Raw genomic sequence first — 24,620 nt, forward strand, 5'->3', positions numbered from 1 at the left:
GTGCGCACAGCAAGTGCTGTCTGAAATAACAGTGAAACAATAGATATCCCTCTGTTTTGCACTGTTATCTACCCAAAAATTGGAGCAGGTGCATAATTTATTAGTATGTAATAGCCAGTTTCTTGATAGTAAGATTGTTTCACTGCTGGTGTTCTTTTTAAAATTGTAATGAAAACTTAAATTAGCCATAACTGGCCAAGGAAAGGAATTTTTCTTCATTACTGGCTTTTGGCAAGTGGATTTTCCTTTTTTTTTTTTTTTTTTTCCCCTTCCAGCCATTATTAATAAAATGGCTAGTACTTCTATAATAAACATGGCAGAAAAGACATCAGCTTAATATTTTTCTCCCATTAAAACCTAACTGAAATACTTCCTGTGTAACAAAAAACTATCCTGTGCCTTGCATGTGGTAACTGTTACTTTAAACCCATAGAGGCTGCTAATAGGGCTAGTTTGCTCATTCTACTTGCATGGAGTAATGGCAAGAGGGTGCTGCACCTTGAGTGAATTATGGTTGCCTTGGGAACTGTTATAATTTTTGTAACTATAGCCAGATGAATTTATGATGAAGAACATAAAATGTCTCTTTAGCACTTGATGGTTCTTAGTATTCCTTTTAAAATATTGGGGAAAAAAAAGACTGCTACTTACATGAGTTCTGCATTCAGCATTTGATAAGAGTAAGGTTGTTTTTTTCACTTGCAACAATTTGCTTTGTTACTGTATTTGATAAATCTAGAAGTGCTATCTTCTGAGAAATGGGCAGACTCCCTCCATATCTCACCTTGTGCAGAGAATGGAAATGAATTCGTTCCACGTGCGTAATTTTTCTTATCGTGTCATAATGATGTGCTTTCACTTAGCTGTTACATATACAAACATAGTGAGTTTGTGAGCTTAATTCATTAATTTTTCCACTGACCTTTGTTAGTCATAGCTTTCTTAAGAGTTAACATTTTTGATTTTTTTTTGTGTGTGTGACTGTATTTTTAAGGCCATCTCTAGCTCAGTAAGCTTAAACAAAAGACTCTCTGTTGGAAGAAATGCACTGCTGAGTGATTTTGCAATTCTTTGCTTTATGACAAAACAAACCCTGTAATTTTTGAGACAAAACGTGAAGCACAAAAGAGGTTGAGGAAATAGGGAATACGTGGAATGAAGGGCAGCGCTTTGCCCGTTATTGAAATAGCAGTAAAATAGAAGGATGGTAATTAATTAGGAAATTGTAGAACACTGATGGCCTACACATAGTTGTGATCTTAAATTTGATAAAATGCTAATTGTCCTGAACAAACCTTGGGTATGCATATGATTTAGTGAAGGCTTCCCTGCCAAATGAAACACTGGCTGTGAAGAGTTTCTTTAGAATTGTTTTCAGACCTTTTACACCATTGATCTTTGCGAGTTTCAGTGTGCCTGTATGAACTTGGCAAAAAGACTTAGCACAGCAAACAAAATGAAGTGTTTCTTGTTGTTGAATAAAATGACGCAATCAAATAATTTCTCTAATAATTCCTTTTTTTTTTTTTTTAATCAACTTACATCATCGAATGACCTTCACTTCTCTTTCTGACCTGTTGCTTGATTCTGTATTGCATGGGCAGGTGTTCTGTGTCACCTGCACTAGCTAGAAGATAAGAATCTGTGGGGACTACAAGGCTTGTATTTTTAATTAAATCAAGATTTTCCTGAACTAAAATTCTTCTGTTTGCTGAGGTAACTTCTGGAGCATTAAATCAAGTAGCAATGCTTGTTTTTCCTCCTACACAGAATAGTTTGGTGTTGGTGCTGCAAACTGGCTGCAGCCTTGGGGACTAACAAAGCTGTAGTCAATTGGAGACTGCAGTGATAAAGGAAAGGCTGTTGCTTTGTTACCTGTGAAGAAAAAAATAACAATTGGATGTGAGGTATGGACTCTCCCAGAGAGAAGCAGAAAACCTGAAAGCGGGAGTGCTTTCATAATGGATGGCTATTGGAATAACTGGGGGACAAGTATGAGCTCCCCTTCTCTGTTGGAGGGGCAGATGAGTTTGGGTGTTGCATCTAGAAAAAGATGTAGGCTAAATTAAAAAGCTTTGACTTCTAGCCAATTGTCTCGCATTGTCAAATCAAGTTTTGTCCTCATGAGTTACTCTCTTTGCTTATTCTTGTAATTTGTTTATGGCTGTAAAATCAGCTTCTTCTTTTTTTTTTTTTTTTTTTTTGGTAGGGGGAAGGAGGGCTTAGAACAGCCCTTAGCTGTTCTGATAAGAACCTGGGCTTCCCTCAGCAATGCAGGTGCTGTCCAGTTTTGCACAAACACGTCCCATAGTTGTGTGTAGGTCCTGTAGATGCGGTTGGGTGTTGGCTTTAATAAAACTTGTTTTGGTGCATATTTGGTACGTGTCCTGAGCTGGGCTGTGGTGGGCTTCTGAGAGGTTGATGCTGGCTGATTGGAGTGCTTTGTGTTCATGCTGTGCTGAGTCACAGCAAGTAACCTGCCAAGGTGGGATTGTTTCTGCACAGTCAGCTTCAGTGCCTCGCAACGTGTAATGCTGATGGACTCCCATTACAAAAACTGAATTGGCAGCTTGCTAACACTTTTTGACTATACGCAGAGCTGTTCTTTGTTTAGGAAAGAAGCAAGCAATGAGCTAGGTCGTCTTGAAAGATAAAAACATCTTCTGTGGAGAAGCACCAGGCTTTGTGTTAAATTTTCTTCTGTGAATGAGGCAGACCTTCTGGATCCGTTTCAGCTCAGTATGGTGGCAACTTGTCTGGCTATGAATGTGTTTGCTGTGGAAGTGCAATTGGGAAGAGTGTCCTGTGAGACCAGGAAGGGATATGTAGATCAGCAGAGGGTAGGCGTGGAGAGCTCTTCCTCACAGGTGTCTTTAGTGTGCTGTCTGGAAAAAAGCATCTGCAGAGATGGTGTAAGATACAATGAATCTCTCTGTTATGTCCAGGATATTGAAAACAAAATATCTGTCAGATATGTTGTGTCTATCAAGCCTCTCTGGCTAGTCCACTGTGTGTAAGATGTTTTTCAAGTTTTTCTCTGGAAAAACTTAACAGTTGGATTTCTAACAAACTCTTGAGGAAAACTTGCCACTAGTTGTTTGTATGTTTTATGCCCAGAAATTCTTCAACCATTTGCGTTACCATCTTCGGACATCTGAGAAGCTTGACTTTGAAGTGGCCCACGTACTTCTGGAGCAGAAACCAAGATTTCACTGGAGTTCCATTTCTCCTATTGAATTGATATCTTGTCTCAAAATCTTCATATGGAATTGGTTCTGCAAAAGCAAGCCAGATGCTATGCAATGTGGTTATTCGAATACCTTTCAAAAGCAATATGAAGGTCCTCTATTTACAGATTTAAGTGTAAGGGAGGAGTAATGATGTTCTTGGTATCAAAACCAAATCACAATTTGCCTGCAGGCAATCTGTTTATGTTCAGCTCAGTCTTGCTGCAAGTAGATAGACTTCTGTGCTTGTAGAGTGTTGTGTGTAAGGCTCGTAGAGCTGCTGAGATCTGCATCTAGATATGCAGGATTCTGGCAAATTACTGCAACCTGACTCTTCATAGAGGTGTTGTTGCCTTTCTTCTATTGCTCAATTGGGCTCAAAACTGAAGCAAGCCAACTCACTGATAAGATAAGCAATAGAGGCCATGACAACTTTCACTGCTCTCTGAATCCTGACAGCTCTCTTGAAAGCATTACAGGTTTAATCTTAGATTTCTATCTACTTGTAAAAGTTAAAAGAAGTTAGAGATTAAAAGGCTCAAGTAGTTACTTAAGACACATAACCACTGTGAGTTGCTAATAAAAATGCCACACTGTTGTGTATTTTTGTAAGTGAATTACCATGCTAAAATCAGCATTGTACGTGTTTTGATTTCGGTTAGAGTAAGCTGGGTGATGTGTTCTACATCCTGGAGTGGCAGTGGTGCTGAAGTACACGTGTCATGCACTATGTAACCATTGTGCTTCTGGACTTGCCAAGCCTTGGTAAAGTGGATGGCTTACGGCTCCGTTATGATGAACCCTAGCGCGTAAATACAAGATTAAAATGCACTCCTGCAGAAATTGTTGGCAGCAAGCCTAACCTTAAAAGGTGCCTGGTATGATAACACCTGTTAGCAGTCTGTGGGGAGCTGGATATCAAGCCTGTAGTGGCAGCTTCTGTGCTGCTTGTTTTCCAGTGTGTGTTTGGGGCGATAGTGCCATGTTAGCCAACTCTTCTTCAGGCCGGTGTTCAGGAGACATCAAGAAGGAAAGTAAAACCTTTATTTCAAGCTATGCTTAAAAGACTGGAATGAAGCACTTTTCTCAAATCTGTGTTTCTTGGGCCGATGCCTTTTACCTGTCTGTTAGCTTTTCAGTTGAGCTAAGTTTGCTGCATCCATACTCGTTTTGACATCAGATTCCTGATGCGTTACTTTTTTGGAGTATTGAGGAAGATAAATTACATGTTGATGTTATGACTGTTTCTTTTGGTCTCACCACAAAGTTTGCATAGAGCCTAAAGTTAGAAAAGCTTCACTAAATGTACAGAATCTGCAGACTCAAAACTTAGATTTTGTGGTACTGAACACCTGCAAAATGTATTTAATGATTATAAGAACACAACTTTTTTTTTTTTTTTGTAGAGTTTGTGCTGTTGTATTACCGTGAAAATGAGGGCAATTGGCAGTGCAAACCAAAGGAAGGAGAAAGGAAATATTCTGATTCTTTCAGTTTCTATCTTTTAGTTTGCATTGGAGGTCTATTTGGAACAGAAAGCAAACTGAGACACTTGGTAGTGTTCTGCTGCTATGAATGTTGCATATATCCACGTCTTTCCTGGAAGGTTGCAATAGGAGGGTGTGCTCTGAATATGCAGTGCTAAACCTTATTGCTACACCACTCCTTTCTAAGAGAAAAGGGAACATGGATGTGGGTATGGAGCCTACTTCATGCAAAGCTTTATTTGTTAGTAAATGGAGCATAAATGGATATCTTAACTACCTAATTTTGGTTTCTGCCTACTTCAATTGGACGTGCCAGTCAATTCTCAAATATGTACGTATCAATGTGCATACAGAATGGGGTGCTGTTAGATTGACAGGCAGCATTCCCATGACAGTAATAGCTTTATTGTTAAGTGCAAGCCAGCATTTCTTGGCACCAACAAGGAATAGACCCTTGAGGGCACTAAACTGCCCTCGAGGACCAGATTTATTGTTGGCTGATCATGGTTAATCTTCAGAACCAAGCAGAAGTGCAAGTTTTCCACTTGCTACAACTAGCAAACATGGAATTTTTGACTACTTGAAAAACTACAGATACATGCAGTTTGAAATGTAGATACGCCATGAAATGCAGACTAATATTACTAATATGACATGGTTTTGCTACCTTCTTGATGAACATTTAATTAGCATGTGAATGCTGGGTAACAGCTGTGAGCTATGCATAGAAAAGTAACTTGACCTTTAAGTGGTTCAGTTTTCTAGGTACAAGTCATTCCAGGACAGCGTCTGGGATGGTTTTTTGTTTTTGTTGGTTTTGTTTGTTTTAGTAATGCTTCTCAGTACCTTTTTTTTAATCAACAGTGAGAGAAATGTCTTTCTTGCTAGTGTTGTTTCATACTTGATAGTACATTTGGGCAATGTGCCAGCAGTTCTTGTGGTGGAAAGGCTATTGTCCGCTTTAGATTAGATCTGTTTTAAAAGGATGGTTTTCTAGTAAGCAGGTCACTCACATAGGTGTAATGTAATTCAAGCATTGATGACTTGTATGACGTACTGCTTTCATGAAAAACTTGTGTTTTTCCCCTCTTTCCTTCAAGCTTCTGTTATGCATGAAAGGCTTTCTGACTCATGGGGATTTTTGGTCATGTTCTATATTTAAGGACTTCTACTTCTATTGTCAGAACTGCTTTTGTACTCTGTGTGTATAATCTAATTTCTGTGGTAGCACACTGTGATTCCTTGTGTGTGAGAATTCATTTCACTGTGAAGAAAACAGCATCGGGTCATGGGATTGCTGAATGTTGCAGCATGTTTGTATCAGAGGCATTGTAGTGAAGGATGGCTGTGTGGTCATGTTGCGTGCATCGCTTCTTAGGCTTTGAGTGTGATCAGTTAAAGGCTTCGTGATTTTTCATATCTTTATGTTGATAAAACATACCTGTTTCAAGGACCTAAACTTCAACAAAACTTGTTTATTTTTTTAAAAGCAGACCCATGAGAGAACAATTTCTGTTCCTCTGGGTGCTTTTTAGCTAACTGTGCTCTAACTGTCCTTGCTCTTCTGTATCATTTATGTCATTGACTGCAGTATGGAGAGCTTAGTAATTGTTCCAAGGTTGAAGAATTGCAAGAAGCTTTCTTTGTGTCCCATGTGCTGGAAAATTAGGAAGGGAAATGTGAACAGGCGAATGAATTGCTCCTGCATTTCCCCTACTGAGTAGTACTTGGATCTTTTCTTTTCTTGGGGAGGAGTTTCCAACAAGTTGCTGTTGAGAAATTTTAAACCCCATAATCTCAAAAAAAAAAAAAAAAAAAAAGAAAAAATTGATTTTTCTGCTAGACAGCCTTGTGGAACGTGCATATTGCTATTAGCGCAGGTGAGCAAAACCTGAAAAATAGGGAAGAATGAGAGCACCTAAGCTTCCATTGCGTGTGGCTGAAAGTATCTCAAGTTTTCTAGATGAATAGCTTAAATGAAAAGGAGTCATAATTATCAAGGATCTGTTCTGTTTTTCCCTTACTTCCTCCTGCTCTTGCCTCTATTCCGTTCAGTGGATTAAGAAATTGTCCTGGGATGGAGTTGATTTTCTTCATTGTGCCTGGTATGATGTTATGTTGTGGCTTTAGGAGAAAAACATGTTGATAATACAGCAATGTTTTAGTCACTGCTGAGCAGTGCTGTACAGAGCCAAGGACATCTCAGTTCTTCAGCTTCTTATCCTGCCAGTGAAAGAGTGGAGGGAGGACAATTTGCTACCCCAGGCATAACCAGGACAGCTGACCTAAACTGGCCAAAGGGATATTTCATGCCATATGGCATCATGTGAGAAAAAAAAATATATCTATTAAAAAAAAATAAAAAATATATATAAAAATGGTGGGGAGTTGGCTGGCAGCTGCTGATTTGGGACTGGCTGGGCACCAGTCAGGTCAGCGGGTGATGAGCAATTGTTGTGCATCACTTCTTTTGTGTGTGTATTGTTGTTCATTTCTCTCTTCCTTTTCTATCTTTTTGTCTCAACCCACAAGTTCTTTTCTCTTTTTTTTTTTTTTTTTTTTCTTTAAATTTTCCTGATTCTCTCCTGCATCCCATTGGGAAGGGGGAGTGAGTGAAAGACTGCATTGGTGTTCAGCTGCCTGCCAGGAATAAACCACAAGAATAAAGGAATATTTCTTTTAGCCCTTGCTCAATAAGAAGTCTAGGAATATGCTGATTTTTATTATTGTAACTTCATATGAATATTACAGGGATTTCTGAGTTATAAAATACTCAAATCTGAGCCATAGCATGTAAACAGTCCTAGTCACACCTTCATCTTAAGTGATGACACACACACACACACACACACACACAACACACAAAAAAAAAAAAAAAAAAAAAAAAACCAGCTCTCAATGTCACCCCTGTTCTATCAGTGAACCATTGATACAGTTTTGTTTTGCCTTTTTCCAGTTGGGTTTTTGAGTCCCTTTGACCTGCAGTGAACAACTACCTGTTCAGATGGCCACTATTACTTCTCCACCATTGATACAACTCTAGTATCCAGTCACACTTTCCCCCACTTGCACATACCCTTATAAGCCCCTTGAGGAAAAGAAACTGGAGCTGTACTGGTGTTTTCCCTTGTACAAGTTAACGGGCATCTGCCTCGATTATCTTAATAGCTGATCATCTTTTCCTGGCTTCACTGATCTAAGGAAAAGACAGCACAAGGGTATATGTAAGTGCTTGTAACTACATTACTGCAAAGATTCTGAGTAGTTTTTCCAGGACCTGCAAAATAGTTTCTTGTTTTTCACCCCTCAGGAAGAAAATTGTAGTGGTGATTGTATGAATATTTGCATCTGCTGGTGGTTGGAGATGAAGCAGTTAGTTTTACATACGCTAGACATTTCTATGCAATTTGTCTTTGAACAGCGGCACTGGGGATGACCTCGTCAGACTAGGAATGGCTCAACAATTTCAGTACATTTGCTCTTGCTGGCTCTTAATAGTGCTGTACCTAAGGGTGCACCTCTATTCCACCTTTAAATACCTGCTTCCTCCAGTATCTGGCAAAGGTACTTGGTTGTACTTGTATCTGCTTACCACCTGGCAATGCTTTTGTTCATCCCAAGGCAATCTCAGTTCTTTAGGGGCTCTGTTGTACTTGGTGCATTTATGAAGCTTTTAGATTTGGATTTTCTTCGTTTTGGGTTTTTTGCTTTTGTACTTCATGGTGGGTGCTGATACAGGAGGTGTTTCTCATTCAGTCTCCTTCTTTACTTGATGAAATGACGTTTCTGAAATTGGTTTATAAGTAGCATTGCCAACAACTTCAGGCAGGCCTGATCAATCTTCTTGAGCCTGCAGGGTTATGCTGTTGTTTTCTTAAGACTGAGCATCGCTAAGCCTGAAAAGACCACGGGAAGCAGGAGGTACAGGTAGTGAGGAGACCCCTGATCCGAGCACACAGGTATCTGTCAGAACCCTTATCTCCATTCTGTATTTTGCCAACAATCATTGCATTTTTATCCTCCTATCTATAAATCCGCTTTAATCTTTATGAAGTTATATTGATACAAATATGGTGATCAGTGGTTTTTTTTTTCCTCGGTTTCTTTATTTGTAGTGTAACTAAAATTAAAAAAATGGAAAAACATACAAAGGAAAAAAAAAAAAAGCACCGTAGCTTTGTGAGGATTTTGAGAAACAAGTACAGGATTCAGAACTATCGAAATATTATGTTAAGCAAAAGCAAGTTTCAGGATGTTCCTTTCTATCTTCTTTATGATTATCAAATGTAGGTCTGTAGTCAGTAAGATGGGCACAAGTGGGCATCAGGACAGTTTTGTCCTGATGCAGTCTCCATTCTCAAAAGAAGGTGACAAAGTAATTTCTGAAAGCCATTGCTACCAGACCTTGCTGACAATACACTTCAGTCCGTAATTATTTTTTCAATGCATTTAGGTAGCTTTATGTCCTATGCTGGGATAGAGTCTTAATGAACAAATCTCATTATATGCATTTTTTTTTCAAGAGCTTTTAATCTGTTGCATTGGCCTTACTCTGTGGGCTCAACTGATCTATTAATAAGTGCTTGTACAGTCTTTGTGGAGTGTAGTGTGCTTATCGACTTGTTTGGTTTAGACAATTCTCGTAGGGTTTTCAACTGAATGCATGTAAATACTTAGTAATGAATCCTTCAAGGGTTTGGCATGCTTTATAATTGGAAATCATTTTAGTAGGGGAGCAAAAAAAATATAAATAGTATGTTTGTTATGAATGAATTTGAAAAAACAAGCAGCTGGATTGTTGAGAAATCCAGAATAAATACCTAGAAGTAAATTTAAAAAAAAAATCTTCTGGGATGTTGAGAAGCTGCTGTCATCAAAAGCTGCTTCATATAGATAAGATTTCCTCATTTCATTTCATGCATCTATTTCAGTTGGGTAAACAAGGGAGAAATAGAACCAGTAAGTTGTTTGGTGTTTTTCTTGCTGTCATTGGCATCACTCTACACAGCAATGAAAGCTGTCTGTAAGATGATGAGCCCTAATACTTCAAAAAATCTTGCTGTTAATGTCTGTAAGTTGTTAGTTTAAAAAACATGTAATGTTTCTCATCTTTTAACTTACCGGATTTTAATTTCAGACTTGAAACAATTTACTTTTTTTCTATTTTTGAAGTACAGGAGGTTAGAAGTCAGTGCTGTTCAAAATTCTGTTGCATTTCTATTTAAGTTTTCATTGAACTAGATAAAGATGTTTAACAGCCATTTACCACCTTGTGGCAGAGGCACAAAGAATACAAGAAATGAGTAAGTTTCTGTTTATCTGCATAGCTGCTTAGATATATTTCAATTCTTTATGGTTATGTTACTAAAAGATACTAAGACTGACCTTTCTTTTATGGAACAGCACGTAAGTATGCAATGCAAAAGTAAATCATTTGAAATAGTATGTTGTTACTGAATTTGTTTTTCCACTGCTTGATTTAGATGATTCTCTTATTTTCAAACATAGGAGCAATCATTATTTGGGTTGTGGTTGACCTTAAGAGTCCAGCATCTGGATCCAATCCCTTTCATCCTTTCAGGACAAGAAGAGCATGATAGGTTTTTTTATACAGAATAGCTCTGAATTGTAAGGTTTAAGGCATAGTTCTGTTTAGGTCAAAGGGGAAGGATGAGGAGAAAATAAAACAGCGCAACCCAAAAAAAGTGCTAGTGTTCTTAGCATATGCAAAAGCAGTCCACTTCTATTCCAGTTTTTCTGTTACCTTGTACACGGCTAACCACTTTGACTCCAAGACAGCAACGCGATACTAACATTACTAATGTGTCCTTAGGAGTAAGGTGTTGTGTCTAGCACTAGTTATGAGGACTGGCATCAATTAAGGCTGTTTGGCGTTACTTTAGGATAAATACTCTCCAAGAGGAGGTATTTCTGGCAGTGACATCAGAAAACAGACATTTAAGTGTCTGCCAGTAAGTGAGCTGTGTACGCATTTGACTGGAAGTCATCTGAACAAGTTCTTACACAGCTGAGGATGCTTGAATATTGGCAGCAGTGTGATACAGCTTGTACTAAGGAGCTGAGTGGAATTAGGATGGTATCCATTGAGATCAGTAGGGCCCAGTGACTTGTCCAACGTGGCTTTCTAAGCTCAATGTGTAAATAAGGTAGACTGTAGCAGGTTAGTTTTTCCTCATCCCCTGTACTTTATAGGTGAAATGCAGCTGTTCTGTGGTTACCTACCACCCTGTGAAATCCAAGACCAATGACCCCAAGTGAGTTAGTTGTCACCCCAGCATTTGGTATGTTTTTAGCAGCATAGTTCCTTAATTTTGTATGGCACCTAGGTATATACAACTTGTCTGCTTTTCCTGTTAAGGAGGAAACTGGATTTGTGAGGATCTTGTCCTCTTGCACTTACAAGAAGTACTCAAGATTGTGGAGTGTGTATATCTGTGCCATATGCTCTCCCATGTAGTGCTCAAGCATGGTGATGGGGTCAGCAAATGAAGAAAATGCCATACTAAGTGCATCTGTTTTTAGTCTGACAATAATGCAGTTTTAGTGAGAGTGATAAATGCAGCAGTTCTTTAAGGTTTGTCATGTGAAACTTTATGTAGATAAGCTGGGCATTCATACTAATCCACTAAAAAGAAAACTGCTATGTTTCAGGCAGGATTATATTTGTTTTGCTTTTAGAAAATTTTATGAGTTGATCGTGAGTTTGAGATTTATATTTTCTTGTGAGCGTGAAGAGAACAGTTGAGATGCACTTCTCTGCTAACAGAGAGGAATTGCCATTCAACCTTGTGGTGGAAAGGCAGAGTTTTGCCTTGGTCCCAAGGTAGGCTGCTGATTGAGCTTCTGGGGCTAAAAAAAAAAAACCATTGTGAGACAGCTGTTTGCTTGCATGAGATTTCTGAAATGAGAAGACAACAATGAATCCCTGTTGCATCTGGAATGGAAAACAAATCTCTGAAGCCAGGCACCTTGCTAGTAGGTGTGATACATGTGACAAAATGAATCATCATCTTTTGGATTTGTGTAGCTTTTTTTTTTTTTTTTTTTTTACTTTTTTCTCTATATCTCAGTAAACTTGAATATCTGTGAGCAAGGTGCCCGTCTCAGGGGGAGAGGGGGGCCGACAGACACTTCTTTAGGCATGCTAAATTGCTAGAAGTGGACCGGTAATCAGCAGAAAGTCCAAGCCTGTATTTCACTTGAACAGATGATATTGAAGAGCTTTGTAAATTCTTATTGAAAGTAAATTCAGCCAAGTGTGTTTGGATTTGATAGCTTTTTCTTTTTCCATGATATTCCTCCTTTGCATACTCACAGTACTTTCTTTTCTGCTGTTTTATGTTTTCTTCAGATAACGTTATTCATAAAGCTTTGCAGAATGTTTGCTTTTTTGGAAGCCACTAACTTCTTATTTTTACTATTGTTGCAGTACCTGCTACAGTCATCACTGCCACAACTGCTAAAATGGAGGTGGTTTCAGCAGAAGTAAACAGCTTGCTCCCTGAGGAAATAATGGACACTGGTATAACTCTGGTGGAAGATGACAGCATTGAGGCGGTTATCGTGTCTTCACCAATGGGAGATTCTATTCCCATGGAAACAGAACTGGAAGAAATAGTGAACATAAGCTCCACTAGTGACGCTTCAGTTACAACTACAGCCACAGTCACCTCAGAACCAGTTACTGCACCCAGTAATCACTCGGGTGATGTGACTGCAAACACCACAACTATAAAAACTGAAGGAAATTCAGTAGTAAAGCCTGCCTTTCAAAGTGGTCTCCATAAGCTTGGTACTCAGACTCCGGTCACTATATCAGCCAATCAGATTATTCTGAACAAGACCACTGACCTTAAAATAGGCAATCAGAGTATTAAACCAGATGGGCAAAAGCTAATTGTAACAACTTTGGGCAAGACTGGCCAACCCATTGTTTTAGCGTTACCTCGCTGCCAGCTCCCGCAGGCACAGAAGACTGTGTCCCAGACCCAAGGTGGAGACTCCAAAGTACAAGGCCAGCAGATCAAAGTTGTTATTGGAGGTCGGTCAGAAGTGAAACCTGTTGTTGGTGTCTCGGCTTTAACACAGGGAAGTCAGCTGATAAATACTGCTGCCCAGCCTTCTGTTTTGCAGACCCAGCAATTAAAAACAGTACAGGTAAAGTGAGTTATGCTGATGAAACCTCTTTAAAATGATTCTGTTGGTGCGACTGTTGTCTACTTCCTTCACTGGCTGACACACTGAAAGGTTGCTTTCAACCTTTCCTTTCCTTGTATAAAAGTGCAAGGCTGCTCTTAACCCACTCTTTCATCTGTGAATGCATTTACAATTGTATGCCTTTTATTTCCCAGCTACTGTCTTGAATCTTAGGGGTTTGCCTCAGAGGAAGTTAACTATCAAAATTCACTATATTGAATTTTCCCATTGTTTTCGTTTTATAAAAATAAACTCTATATGCTTTCATAAGACTGAATTGAACTCTTGATGACTACCATTCTTTATTCCAAGTGTACGCTGCTTTCCTCTTTTAAGAGCAACTAGTTTCTTAAATTCTTAAATTTAGCTTGTTACAAGTAAAGTCTCTGAAGAACCTTAATGCATTTGAGAAGGAACAAAAACGGTACATCTTGTCTACCTTAAACCTGCTTAAGCTTATCAATGTATATTGATCAGCTAGATTATATTGTAAGATGCACACTTCTAAATGCTATTTCCTGCTTCAGGTACAGATCTTGAGGTAATTGAAAGTAGAGAGAATCTTAACGGATCTGAAAATATATTGAAAAGACATGGGCTATTAGCCAAAGGGGTCTGATATGTGGCAGAACTGAATGTGAGTGATGTTGTTCTAAATGGAGGTGAGATACAAATCAAAAAATCATGAAAGGAAAGCTGGAACTCAGTGGAGGTTATGGTGGAAAATAAACGTTTTTACAGTTGAGTAAAATGAGAAAGGAAAATTCCAAGTATACAAGCAAAAACAAATTTCCTGCATGTGAAAAATGACTGACTTTTAAGCATACTGCAAGCAGTGGTACATCCTACAGCTAGTATCTTGTGATAAGCAAGCATGAACAACTGTCACGTGATAGTTTGTTTTAAATCAGTAGATGGTCCTTGCACCTGTGCCTGCTTTTTCCTCCTTTGTCGCTACCCTATATCTGCAAGAAAAAATGTTTCATACTTAAGACTGTTTTAAATATATCTATTTGGTATGTTGCTTTTACTTTTGTAGTTCCTTGTTAATGATACTGTTGACATTATAGCTTTCAAAAGTGTTTGCTTGTGAGTCAGTACAGGAAGGTGTAAGAGCGGATCAGTACCTATTAGCTTCAGTTACTGCTAACTGGCACATACAAGAAACAGAAGAAGAAAACTTGCCTGTGATGAGCTTCTGCTTGCATGAGACTACTTGTGCCAGCAGTGATTTAATGATTGACCTCTACTGTTTGTCATTAGGAATGTTACAGGTTCCTTAATGTAACCTGATACAAATGGACTTAACAAAGTTAATCAAACCACAATTAAATTAATTAACAAATGGTTTTAAGTCTTTACTTCCTTTTCTAAAATTGATAGAATTGTTAACTCATGATATTCATTGTTTGTTTTTTCTTGTTATAAGGAGTAGAAGAAGTAGAAATGAAAAGCAAGACAACAGCGTTCAGTTTGTTAGAACTGCCTGATACTGCAGAAAAGACAGCTACGTGAGCAGCTCCCAGACAGTACTTATCCCTGCAGAAAATTACTTTATCAAAGGGTTATATAAGGCTAAGTGAGAGATTCAGTCTATTCTATCATGTATGACAGGGGAGGTAACCCATGCTTCGAGTTCCTGGCTTAGAAAATGAAGTCATGCATTACCCTAAGATCCAGAATGAAACTCTAAACTCTCAGTGCCTTCTTGGCACCTTCTGAGTGGAAAAGGAAGCCATGAATGCCTCCTTGCTTCCCAGGAGTTATATGTAACTTAACTCATGTGATTCAGTTGTTTTCAAATGCACAGCCGCATGTCATTTGGACTTGTTGCTGAAAAGTGAATTGATAAAAGACTAGACTTGGATGACTAAGAACCTCTCTACAATTCTCCTTACACTATCACTGTACTAGCAAATTCTCAGATCAAGGAAATTCATTAGTCTTACTATAATCTATTTGTAATACCTGATATCTCATCATTTGAGAAAGGGCAGAGTTGACAGAGTTCCAGCAGAACGTTCCTTGTAATCTTGCTCCCTCTCTGCAGTGTTGAGAGTTATGAGGCTGTGCAGTACAAAATGTAGCATGACCTTAGGATTCTTTCAAGAATCCCAAGGGTCTAAGAGAAGAGTCTTATTGCTTTCCTGTTTGTAGACCTGGGTGACTTGTCACAGTATAGTTGAAATCACTACCCTGAATGTGGAAAAAACGACTTGGCAAATGCATCTGCTTTTAGCCTAGCGTTCCTGCTTGCATGCAAGCTTAAAAATCACCATGAGCTAGTATATTAGCTGATGCTTCAGTGCAAAGCAGAAGTTGAGCCTTGCAGATGACTCAACCAGAGGTCCAGACCCACTACCACAGCTGTCACTAGACTGGTCTGACTTGAACTTGTCTTGGTGTGGTAACTGCCTGTGTATTTCAGCAGTTAAATCTGCATGTCTGAAGCACAATTGCTACCATGGCAAAACAACTGCCAGCATTGTGGCTGTGTCTCATAGTGGAAGGATAATGGCATGTACTCCCTAATCCCACAGAAAATTCCTATTCCTGATACAGTATCATATCCTTATTATCTTCTCTGGAGTATGCTGTTATCTTCAATTTCCAGTCTCTGTGTGGTTGTTTGTTTTTTTTTTTCCTTTTATACCAAGTATAAATTACTTTGGGTGTGGCTATGTGGAAGATCTCCGGTGAGGTCATCTAGGGAGTAGATTCATGGAATGTTAGCTTCCTTGTGGTAGTAGTGTTGTGTATCTACCAGTAAGTGCAAGGTGTGACTACTACGTTGTTTGACAGCTGAAGTCAGAGTCTGGTCACAGAAGCGTGCTTGCTATCTTGGTTAGTGGGGAGTGCTTACAGAGGCACAAATTAATGCTTTAAGTAGAGATGCTTGCATATTAATCGTTCTCCCACTTTACAGAGAAAATGACTGGAATGTGCTTCTTAATATTTTCCTAATGAAAAAGCTTGTTGCTATAGGAAATACTTTTGCAGTCTAATTTGAAGAAACTTGTGGAGAGCGTGCTTAGCTTACATAGGCAAAGAGGAATAATGTTAACTTCCTGTGATTAGTATAGGCAATGACAGAGAGCTCCAGAGTACTTGCTCTTGCTGAAGCATCAAAGGGGCAGTCTGTCATTTTGATTTCCTCTGGCTTCTCTAGTCATACTGAAGTGGGTAATGAGTTTTCCACTGAAGCACTTGTGCTATCAGCCCCTGCAGCAGGGCTCTCAAAAAGGCTCTCTGCCAAGGGGCAGCCAGCTGGCTGGGAGCGTGCGGCCTGCTTCTAATGGCCAAGGGAACTGTGTTGGGGTTTCTCTATGCCTCCAAAGGCCTGAAGGATTCGGTCTTTTCTTACGTGGTGTTAGAACTCCTTCTTACTAGACCAACAGGAGGGTGTTGTAAGTTGAGCCTGGAAGGAGCCTACTTCTGTTGACTGGCTATTGTATTGGGATTTTTACTTTTCTCCGAGGTAATTTGTGTTGTTGGCTGGTGTTTTACAAACATTTACACCAATAATTTAAGCTAAGTTAATGGCTGTTACTGGGAAACAACTGCTTTTCAGTGCTTGTGTTCTGGTAGGTGGTCATCAAGTTCAGAGTCAGATTTTGACCTTACTTCAAAGAGTAAAAGTAATAGCAGTTGAGTTGGTCTGAAACGTATGACAGAATTAAATTAACTTCAACAGAATGGAAATTGCTAATTCAACAGGTAAAATGTGGGGAACTAATCAGAAACCAGAATATGTGTAGTTTGGCTTATAAAATACTACTAGATTGTGTTCATCCATCCCCTACATACGTGCAAAGAGAAGTGAATTCTTGATGTTAAATGTCTTTGAGTTATGTTTATATAGTGTGCTGTGAATTAAGCTTTCTGTGAAAAATTTATATTTGAATCTGAATATATCTCCAAGAAGAATGGAGGTTTCTTTGCTGCTTCATTTTAGGGTGAAGGTTTACTCCAAAGAGCACTCCAGTCTAAATGCAGAGGAACACAAGGTATCCTCTAAATACTGTTTGTCCTCTATTGCTGTGTAGTGTCGGAGCTGCTGGGTGTCCCTTTCTCTTGGCTGGGCACAGTTCAAGCACACAGAGACATATCCTTTCTGTAGGAGGCTAGAAGGTTCAGACCCATCACAGGTGGACCTCTGACTGCCCCGGCCATCCTGCAAGCATGTGCTGGCAGTTGAAACAGCCCCACACTTGATCTTTGTGTGGAGACTGCTTAATTCATTATGTATTGCAGAACACTTAGAATGTTTCAGTGTTACTCTACTATAAAAGTGTTCTTAGTCAGCAAATGCTAGAAATAGGGCTGTGTATAGGAAACCACAACATCCAGCCTACTCATTTGCTTCATTTAAGCAATCACAACTTTCTCAGGCTGTTGGAAGTAGCTCTTGTGTCTATATTTTTCTACGTGTGTGAGGCTTCTCTGGTTAGCTGCTTCAGTAGCAAAGGCAGATCTGTAACTTGGTATGTGGCTTCCCATGTGGATGCCATGCCATGAGTCTGTGACATTGCAAGAGTTGGTGGCTGATGTCTGTGGGATGCAGGACAGGCCCAAGGGCTAGTAGAAACAGTTAGGGTAAATGCATCTGGTAGCAGACCCTTCAGTATTGAAAAGGTTTGTTGCGGGAAGGGACACAGGGAAGTCTTTGTTACCAAACCCTTTTTAAACAAAAGCCTTCAAAGTGAAACAATCTGTCTCATCAAATTGCATGAACTTGTTCCTGGTTCTGCAGTGCTTCTGGGGACTGGATCTGCTGTGAAATGTAGGCAAAAGACCTGGATAACAGCTAATTGATGTTTGTGTTAGTTAACCAGTGTCTAAGACTTCCAGGAGTTTCCAGCTTATTTTTTCTCCCATTTATAGGGCAGAAGTGTGCTGCTATGTCAGCACAAGTAAAGAGTTGCCTTGTTGAAATAGTTTGAGGAACAAGTTATTTCCTAGTTGCCTGAAAATGTGACATTTTTCTAAACTTCAAATTTTAAGACTGATACTTCTAAGGTAATGTATTTATATAGACAGACTGCATGTGAAATTTATTTTCAGGACGCTAATAAGGTACCTTGAAATCAAGGCATGTTTGTAGAGAATCCTTATAGGTTGACTGTAAGGGGTTTGGCTGCCGTGCTTTGGCTTGCTCTCTCGAGTGGCACAGATAACTCATGAGAAATTGAGGTAAAGTGTGAGGTGAACAATTTTTCTCTACTTCGACATGTGAATGTTGCCCTCTTGTATGATGTATGTAACAACATGATCATTCCGATCCAAAACACTCAAGTTACTGGAGCTCTTTTTTTAATCCATCTTTCAGATTGCAAAGAAGACCCGAACTGCAACTTCAGGCCCAGTGATCACCAAGCTCATCTTTGCAAAACCAATCAATAGCAAAGCTGTTACAGGGCAGACCACTCAAGTGTCTCCGGTCATTGCAGGTTGTACTTACTTGACTTTACTTGTTTTGCTTTACAATTTTTTAAAAGACTATTTAAAGAGGTGATGGTGGTAGAATTCTTTTTGTATTGGTTTTTATTATAGATTTCTGAAGCAACTGGGGAAAAAAAAAAAAAAATCAGCAAAGATTTTGGTAGGTAGAAACAGATATGGGCAGTGGTTGATTCCCTTACACTTTTTTCATTTATCTAGCTGTAGATTTGGGTTATTTTGGTTTTTCTGCAAAATGTTTTTACTTTGTGGATTTTGGGGGGGAAAGAGAGAAGTGTCTCAGCCTGAGAAAAGGCAACTTGATAAACAAAGTATTTATGGATAACTTACATAAATAAAAAAGGGAAGGGAGGCAAACGCTCTTCTATTTCTATAATCTGCTTATGATAGACTAAAATGTGGTACGTGGAAATAACAAGAGAAACATTTCTGAGAGAACTATCAATTAAGCTGTTGTTTCTATTGAATTGCTCAACTGCTTAAGAAATAAGCATTTCAGAAGAGTCTAAAGTTAATTAAGGTTAATAAGAGATGGTTTGCCTCTTTGGAAAATAAATCTGGTCCTTTTTTGTCTTAGTAAAAAAAAAAAAAAAAAGCCCCCACCAGTGTAAGCTTTTGTTCACTTTGGCAGTGGGACTGATATGTCCCTTGATAAAATGCAGATTATCACCAAAGGACAAACGTGGAAAGCTGGAGTTGTTTTCAGAGCTCTGAAGGGATTCCTCAGCTGTTCAGACTGACAAACCCAAGTAGGCCTAAAAGCTCTTCCATTTATTTAAATGAATATGTTAAGTCTTCATAGAGCTGGGACTTGAGCTGCTTGTAAGAAGAAAGCAATTGTCTCCTGCATTCATCATTTCCACTGTTACAGTGATTGGCACATATTTGAATCATAATCCTCTCCTTGTGCTGTCAGACTGGCCTGTGCCCAGCTTTGTGTTGCCAGTGAAACTGGATGTCCCAGTTCCCACTTATTCCTCTTCCTCAGACAGTTCCCCATCAAACATACAGACCTATAAATAATAAGATTGCTTTGCTGTGTTTACACACATCTGAATTAAGCTATTTGTGTGTTTAAAAAATAAACTTGGAGAGGAGAAAGCCACTTTGAGAAGCATTACATTTTTATCTGGCATTACATTTTCACCTGCTGTTACATGAAAATTGACAAGCATAAGGAATTAAGGAACCACAGCAGAAATCGTTTTTGCAAGTATGTTGTTTCATTAGGTTCCTAAATCCTGCTGCCTCCAGAGTGAAAGGAAACATATAGATCACAAGGTATCTACGCAGTATTGAAGACAAATACATTACAAAAGAAATAAACTTCTACCCTTAAAATAAATATACTGGAGAATACAAAGTACTTTTCCCTGAGTTTGCAAGAGGCATCACTGGGAGGTGAAGATGCTTTCCTAAGTGAGAGAAGAAGTCTTTCTAAATGCCTTCCTTTCCTCTTTCCATCTCAACCACCAGTAGTACACTTTGCCAGCGCAGAAAGGCTGGTATTTGGAGAAGGGATTGAATTCTGATTTGCTTATGTGTTTTTCTCTGTCTGATAGGTATTTTTAATTGCTTGAAAATTTCTACCAGCTGAAGTGGAAATTCTTTATTTGAAAGAATTGTTAGTATAAGCAGCCAGATTCTATTTAGGAAGCTGATGCTAAGGGCAGCAGAAGAAATGCAGGGAGAAGGGGAAAAACTGTTATAAGAGACACAGTGGGGGGAAACAAGAATAGAAGTATTGAATACTGAAGAGTGTGACGTTTTTTTAGGTTGCATGTTTGGCAACCAAGTGTGCTGTTACTTTGGCTGCGCAAAAATGGAGGTTGCCTTAGAGCACACATCTCAGGGCAGCTTTCTGCAAGGATGGTGTTCCATGTTAGTTGTGTTAATCATCATGTCACCAGATGGTTGTGGATCAGAAAGTTACGCTGTTCCTTGTTTGATTTTGATTTATAGTACAGCAGAGTTGATGAGAGAGAAGCTATGACAGAAATACGTCTGAGCCAAAGGCCAGCAGAGGAAAGCTCAGTGGTCAAGCACTCTTTGGAAATCATTTTAAAAGCATTTAAAAAAAAAAAAAAAAAAACTCTGCTCTTGGGGTTTTGCAATGTTGTTGAGGCTGATTTTGTGATTTGGAGCTTTTGATGTTTAAGCTTCTTTGCCATCATAAAAGCAGATTGTATGTGGAGTTACACCTCCACCCTTATTTTCACAAGAGTGTCGTCTATTCTGTAGGCAGTGAAAAAGCCAACCACCAACACAAACAGAAGGAAAAAGAGGTCACAGTTGAACGCAGAGAGATACCAAGTACCATTTTCATGGTCATATGGAGAGTTTCTGCTGTCAGAGCTGTAAAAAGAAGCACCCACCCCACTCCCCCCCCTTCCCAGTTCACACTTTCTTGCACATTGGCAGCAGCCTGAGGACTTCCTAGCAAGCTGCCAGCTGTCGGGGTATTTGTGTAGAGGCCAGGAGTACTGAAGGGCTTTGCACCTTGGGATGCTGTGCTGGCTCTGAAGATTCAACAACTGAATATTACAGAAAGATCAATATAACTTTCAGCTTTTAAAAGCCTAAATAAAGTCTTTTTATTTGTAGTAATGCAAATTACTTTTTTGCTGAATCTAACTCAAAAGAATTCTGCTGTCCTTTTTGCTAGGTAATGTACCTTCAGGTGAGGATCAGCTGCATGCTAACCAGAGAAAACTTTTGCTTTACAAGTTGTAAACAGAGATAGTTCAGCTGACCTTACCTTTCTTGATTATAGGCAGGGTTGTTTCACAATCTACCCCAGGAACACCACCAAAGACAATAACGATCTCTGAGAGTGGAGTTATTGGATCATCTTTGAGTACAACAACACAACAGACACCGAATAAGATAGCTATCTCTCCACTCAAATCCCCTAACAAGGTAAGAACCCTGTTCTGGCTGCAGCTTTCTTGTCTCTGCTGCAAAGGAAGCTCTGTGTTTGCATCTTTGCTGCGAGCTGTCTGTGATCAGCCACTCCAATGTCTCCATTGTGAGTCACTATGCTCTGCTCTGCACTAGTGGCCTAAGCTGGATTTTTCGGCTATCTCCTTTAATGTAATTTCAATACGCATTACTGCATTAATTTACCATTCCTGTCACTTTTTGTCATTCCCTAAGCATCCATTCTGAGAGCAGCTGTTCTCCTGTTTAGCCAACTGCTAAAATAGTACTTTTTTTTTTTTTTTTGTTAACAACTTCTTAAAAATTCGCCAGACTCTTCAAGAGATTTCAGTTACTTTATAGGTTAACATTTACCAGCCATTGCCTGGTGTTCCATAGATAACTTGGTCTTCACTAATCTTGATTAACGTAGATGAGGTTGGGGATGTTTCTTGACAGAGTGGGACATTGGTATAGGCAGACAATTGATAGAAAGGTAACTTGTGCATCATCAGCAGTGTTGCAGACAAGCATTGCAGTGACGCTTGTATCTTAGACCTGATAAAATTCCCTTGAGAAGAATAATATTGCTGGAGAAAGGATGAGTCTTAGAGTGAGAACTAAGATATGCAAGCTAAGTACAATGTATGGAAACCAATGGGAGAATTAAGTTTTTCTTAGTTTGGATGTGCATTAGCTATGGAATGTTGCGCAAATGGAACCAAGGACTTCTGTTTCAGAATTATTACTGAGCAAAGCAATATAGGGAAGCTGTAAAATAAATCTTATTCTAAGAATTATGAGAGTGGGACTGAAAAGTCTCATAGTTACCACCTGCGTTTACTCTAGATAAATAAATTCTAGATATCTTTTTTTTAAAAAAAAGTTTCAAAACCAGTGAATATTTTTTAAAACTTAAAGCAGGAAATTTTTAAAAAGTAGGTAGGAAAAAAAAAAAGTAGGTATGAATTAACAGCATAAAGTGAGATTATTTTTCTTGTTTCCATCCTTTAAAATTCCCATTGATCATGTAGCCATCATGGTGCCAATTACAAAGCTCTTATTCCAAAAATTCATCCTGACAATGCTATGGCTTCAGTGTGCAGTTTCAAACCAAAACAGGTGCAGTGCTGACTTTCTGCAAGGGCCTTTCTGTGCTGGAAACTGGCAATGCCTTGAAGTTTCTAACCTGTGTATATGCTGTGATTGCACATTCAGGTTGCACAGAGTGAGTTGTGATTAGAGTACAGATCTTGTTCACAGGAAGAACTTGATGTACTGTGAGAATTGTACCTCTCGTGATTAGAGGGACATACATACAGAGGGTCTTGCATACTGCACAGAGATTTAAACTGCTTCTTTGTTTTGCCAAGCAGCTAACAGTGGTGTCAGTGGCCTCCCAGCCTCCCAACTCCCCCCAGAAGACGGTGGGCGTCCCACTGAATGTAGCGTTAGGACAGCAGATCCTCACAGTGCAGCAGTCAGCACCCTCCTCCCCTGGGAAGGCCATAGTCAACCACACAACCACGCAGGTACAGACTGACTTTTGTTTAATTTCTAGCATGTCTGCGTCTCATCTCATCACCTGTGGGAAAACTAGGGTGCTGATCTGCAAGCTGGCAGTGGGAGTCCCAAGGTGTTCCTGTAAAGGCTTTTGTTTAAGTTGGCAGAGGAACAGGTGGTCCTCCCATGGAGGTGCAGGTTGGCAATAGCTGACAGCCAAGGGTATGCACATAGAAGACAGGTGTCCAATCTGGAAAAGCCTCACTTGGAGCTAACTCTTGTCTCTGTATATTAAATTTCCCATGTTGTCTTAAAGACACGCTGTGACAGCAGGAAGAATTATTGGAGTAATTGATTCTTTTCCACCAGTGAACAGTGCTTCTATGCTACCAACTAGGGCTGCTTTCTGGGTGTTTCTGAGGCTTGCAACAGTGAAGTTCATATTTTGGTAACGGTCTGCATAAGCAAAACTCTGTGCTCTGAGACCTGCAGAATTATAAATCAGTTATTTTATTACTAGAAAAAGGTTCTCTCTATGAATTGTTGTAAGTATTGAGCTTTCTTACCAAACTGCAGTTTGGTTTTTTTTTATCCCCCTTTGTCATCTAAGGGGAATCTTTTTCTGTCTTAATGTCTGTATTCCTGTTTTGATAAACACAAAGGATGGTGTGCCAGTGTAAGTAATAAGAAAGATGGGTATAGCAGGGAGTGGAAACAGTTGTATGCATTGCGAAAGGCCCAAAGCTCCAGCAGATGTTGGTAGTCTTAGCATTGTTTGTGTTAGTAGGAATGATGATATGGGGACATAAACCCTAGCATGATTTGATATTTCAGAGTAAAACTGGCAAGATTGTTTTAAAAAGTTGTTAAAATATGAAATCACTCTTATGCAAGCAACCAAAGTGACCAATCTGAGATCCCTGTAGTATGCATGTTGAGATGTGATCTGAAGCTATCTGAAACGTAAAGATTTCTCCTGTCTTCATAGCATTCAAGAACATGCCCTTTGAAGAGCCATTGCTTAAATATTATTTTCCCAGTTGTTCTTGGATGACAATCAGCAATTCCTGTGCTAGATGGAACTTTGCCCAAGCTGATCTCTCTGTAATAACATGCTGTGACTGTGCTTGCAGACAGTGCTTGTTTGCTATTACTCTGTGTTGCTGAGAGTTCAATACATTTAAATATATATGTTCACCGCTCCCTCCTCCCCCCCCCCCCCCCCCAAAAAAAAAAAAAATCTAAAAGACTGGACTTCTATTTCCAGTTAAGTATGTGTAAATTGAGATTTTATTCCTGTAGGTGCTGACAGCTGGGGTGCTAGGAAAAGATTCTAAAAATTTATATAGTTGTATCAAATTTACCACAAAGATTTAACACAGTTGATAGTGGTGTATAAATATCATTTTTAATAGATACTGAGGAAAAAATAGTTGAACTCCAAAAGTAGCTGAGAATGAGGAAGAAGAAGAATTAAGCCATGTTTGAGGTCACCAGATAGGATGGTTAAGAGGCTGTTACCAAGCTCATGCAGTCATCAGTGTGTATAAATATAATGAACATGATTGTCATCATTTTGTAGTTCGAGAGAAATTGGGAAGATGGAGGTCTTGTGAATTCTAGATGTACTGCTATCCCAGCTATGAGGCAGTGCAAGTCTGCCAAAAAAATCCAATTCTTTCTCTTTCTTGTTTTTATTGTTTAGTAAATTATTTTGCTACTCTTCATTGTTCTTGCCTCTTTCATTTTGCAGACTAACTGCTTTCTCATCTCTTCAGCAATCAATATATGGACTCGGTTCCATTTC

At 39.1% G+C, this 24,620-nt stretch overlaps 1 protein-coding gene across 5 annotated transcripts in view; it reads left to right on the forward strand.

The window, feature by feature from the left end:
- The window catches only part of LIN54 (lin-54 DREAM MuvB core complex component), a 38,641-nt gene that overhangs the window by 3,308 nt on the left and 10,713 nt on the right, over nt 1-24,620 (forward strand). For 4 of the 5 annotated variants that reach the window (XM_085222575.1, XM_085222574.1, XM_085222576.1 and 1 more), the window contains 4 exons: nt 12,165-12,892; nt 18,261-18,381; nt 21,165-21,310; nt 22,687-22,842. In XM_085222575.1, the coding sequence (XP_085078701.1) occupies nt 12,200-12,892; nt 18,261-18,381; nt 21,165-21,310; nt 22,687-22,842 (1,116 nt within the window). In that variant the 5' untranslated portion in view covers nt 12,165-12,199. The remainder of the gene's footprint in view (nt 1-12,164; nt 12,893-18,260; nt 18,382-21,164; nt 21,311-22,686; nt 22,843-24,620) is intronic. The other variant, XM_085222578.1, reaches the window with a different exon arrangement.

The sequence above is a fragment of the Meleagris gallopavo genome, chromosome 4 (assembly GCF_905368555.1).
Source record: "Meleagris gallopavo chromosome 4, MGAL_WU_HG_1.1, whole genome shotgun sequence".
Classification (NCBI taxonomy): domain Eukaryota; kingdom Metazoa; phylum Chordata; class Aves; order Galliformes; family Phasianidae; genus Meleagris; species Meleagris gallopavo.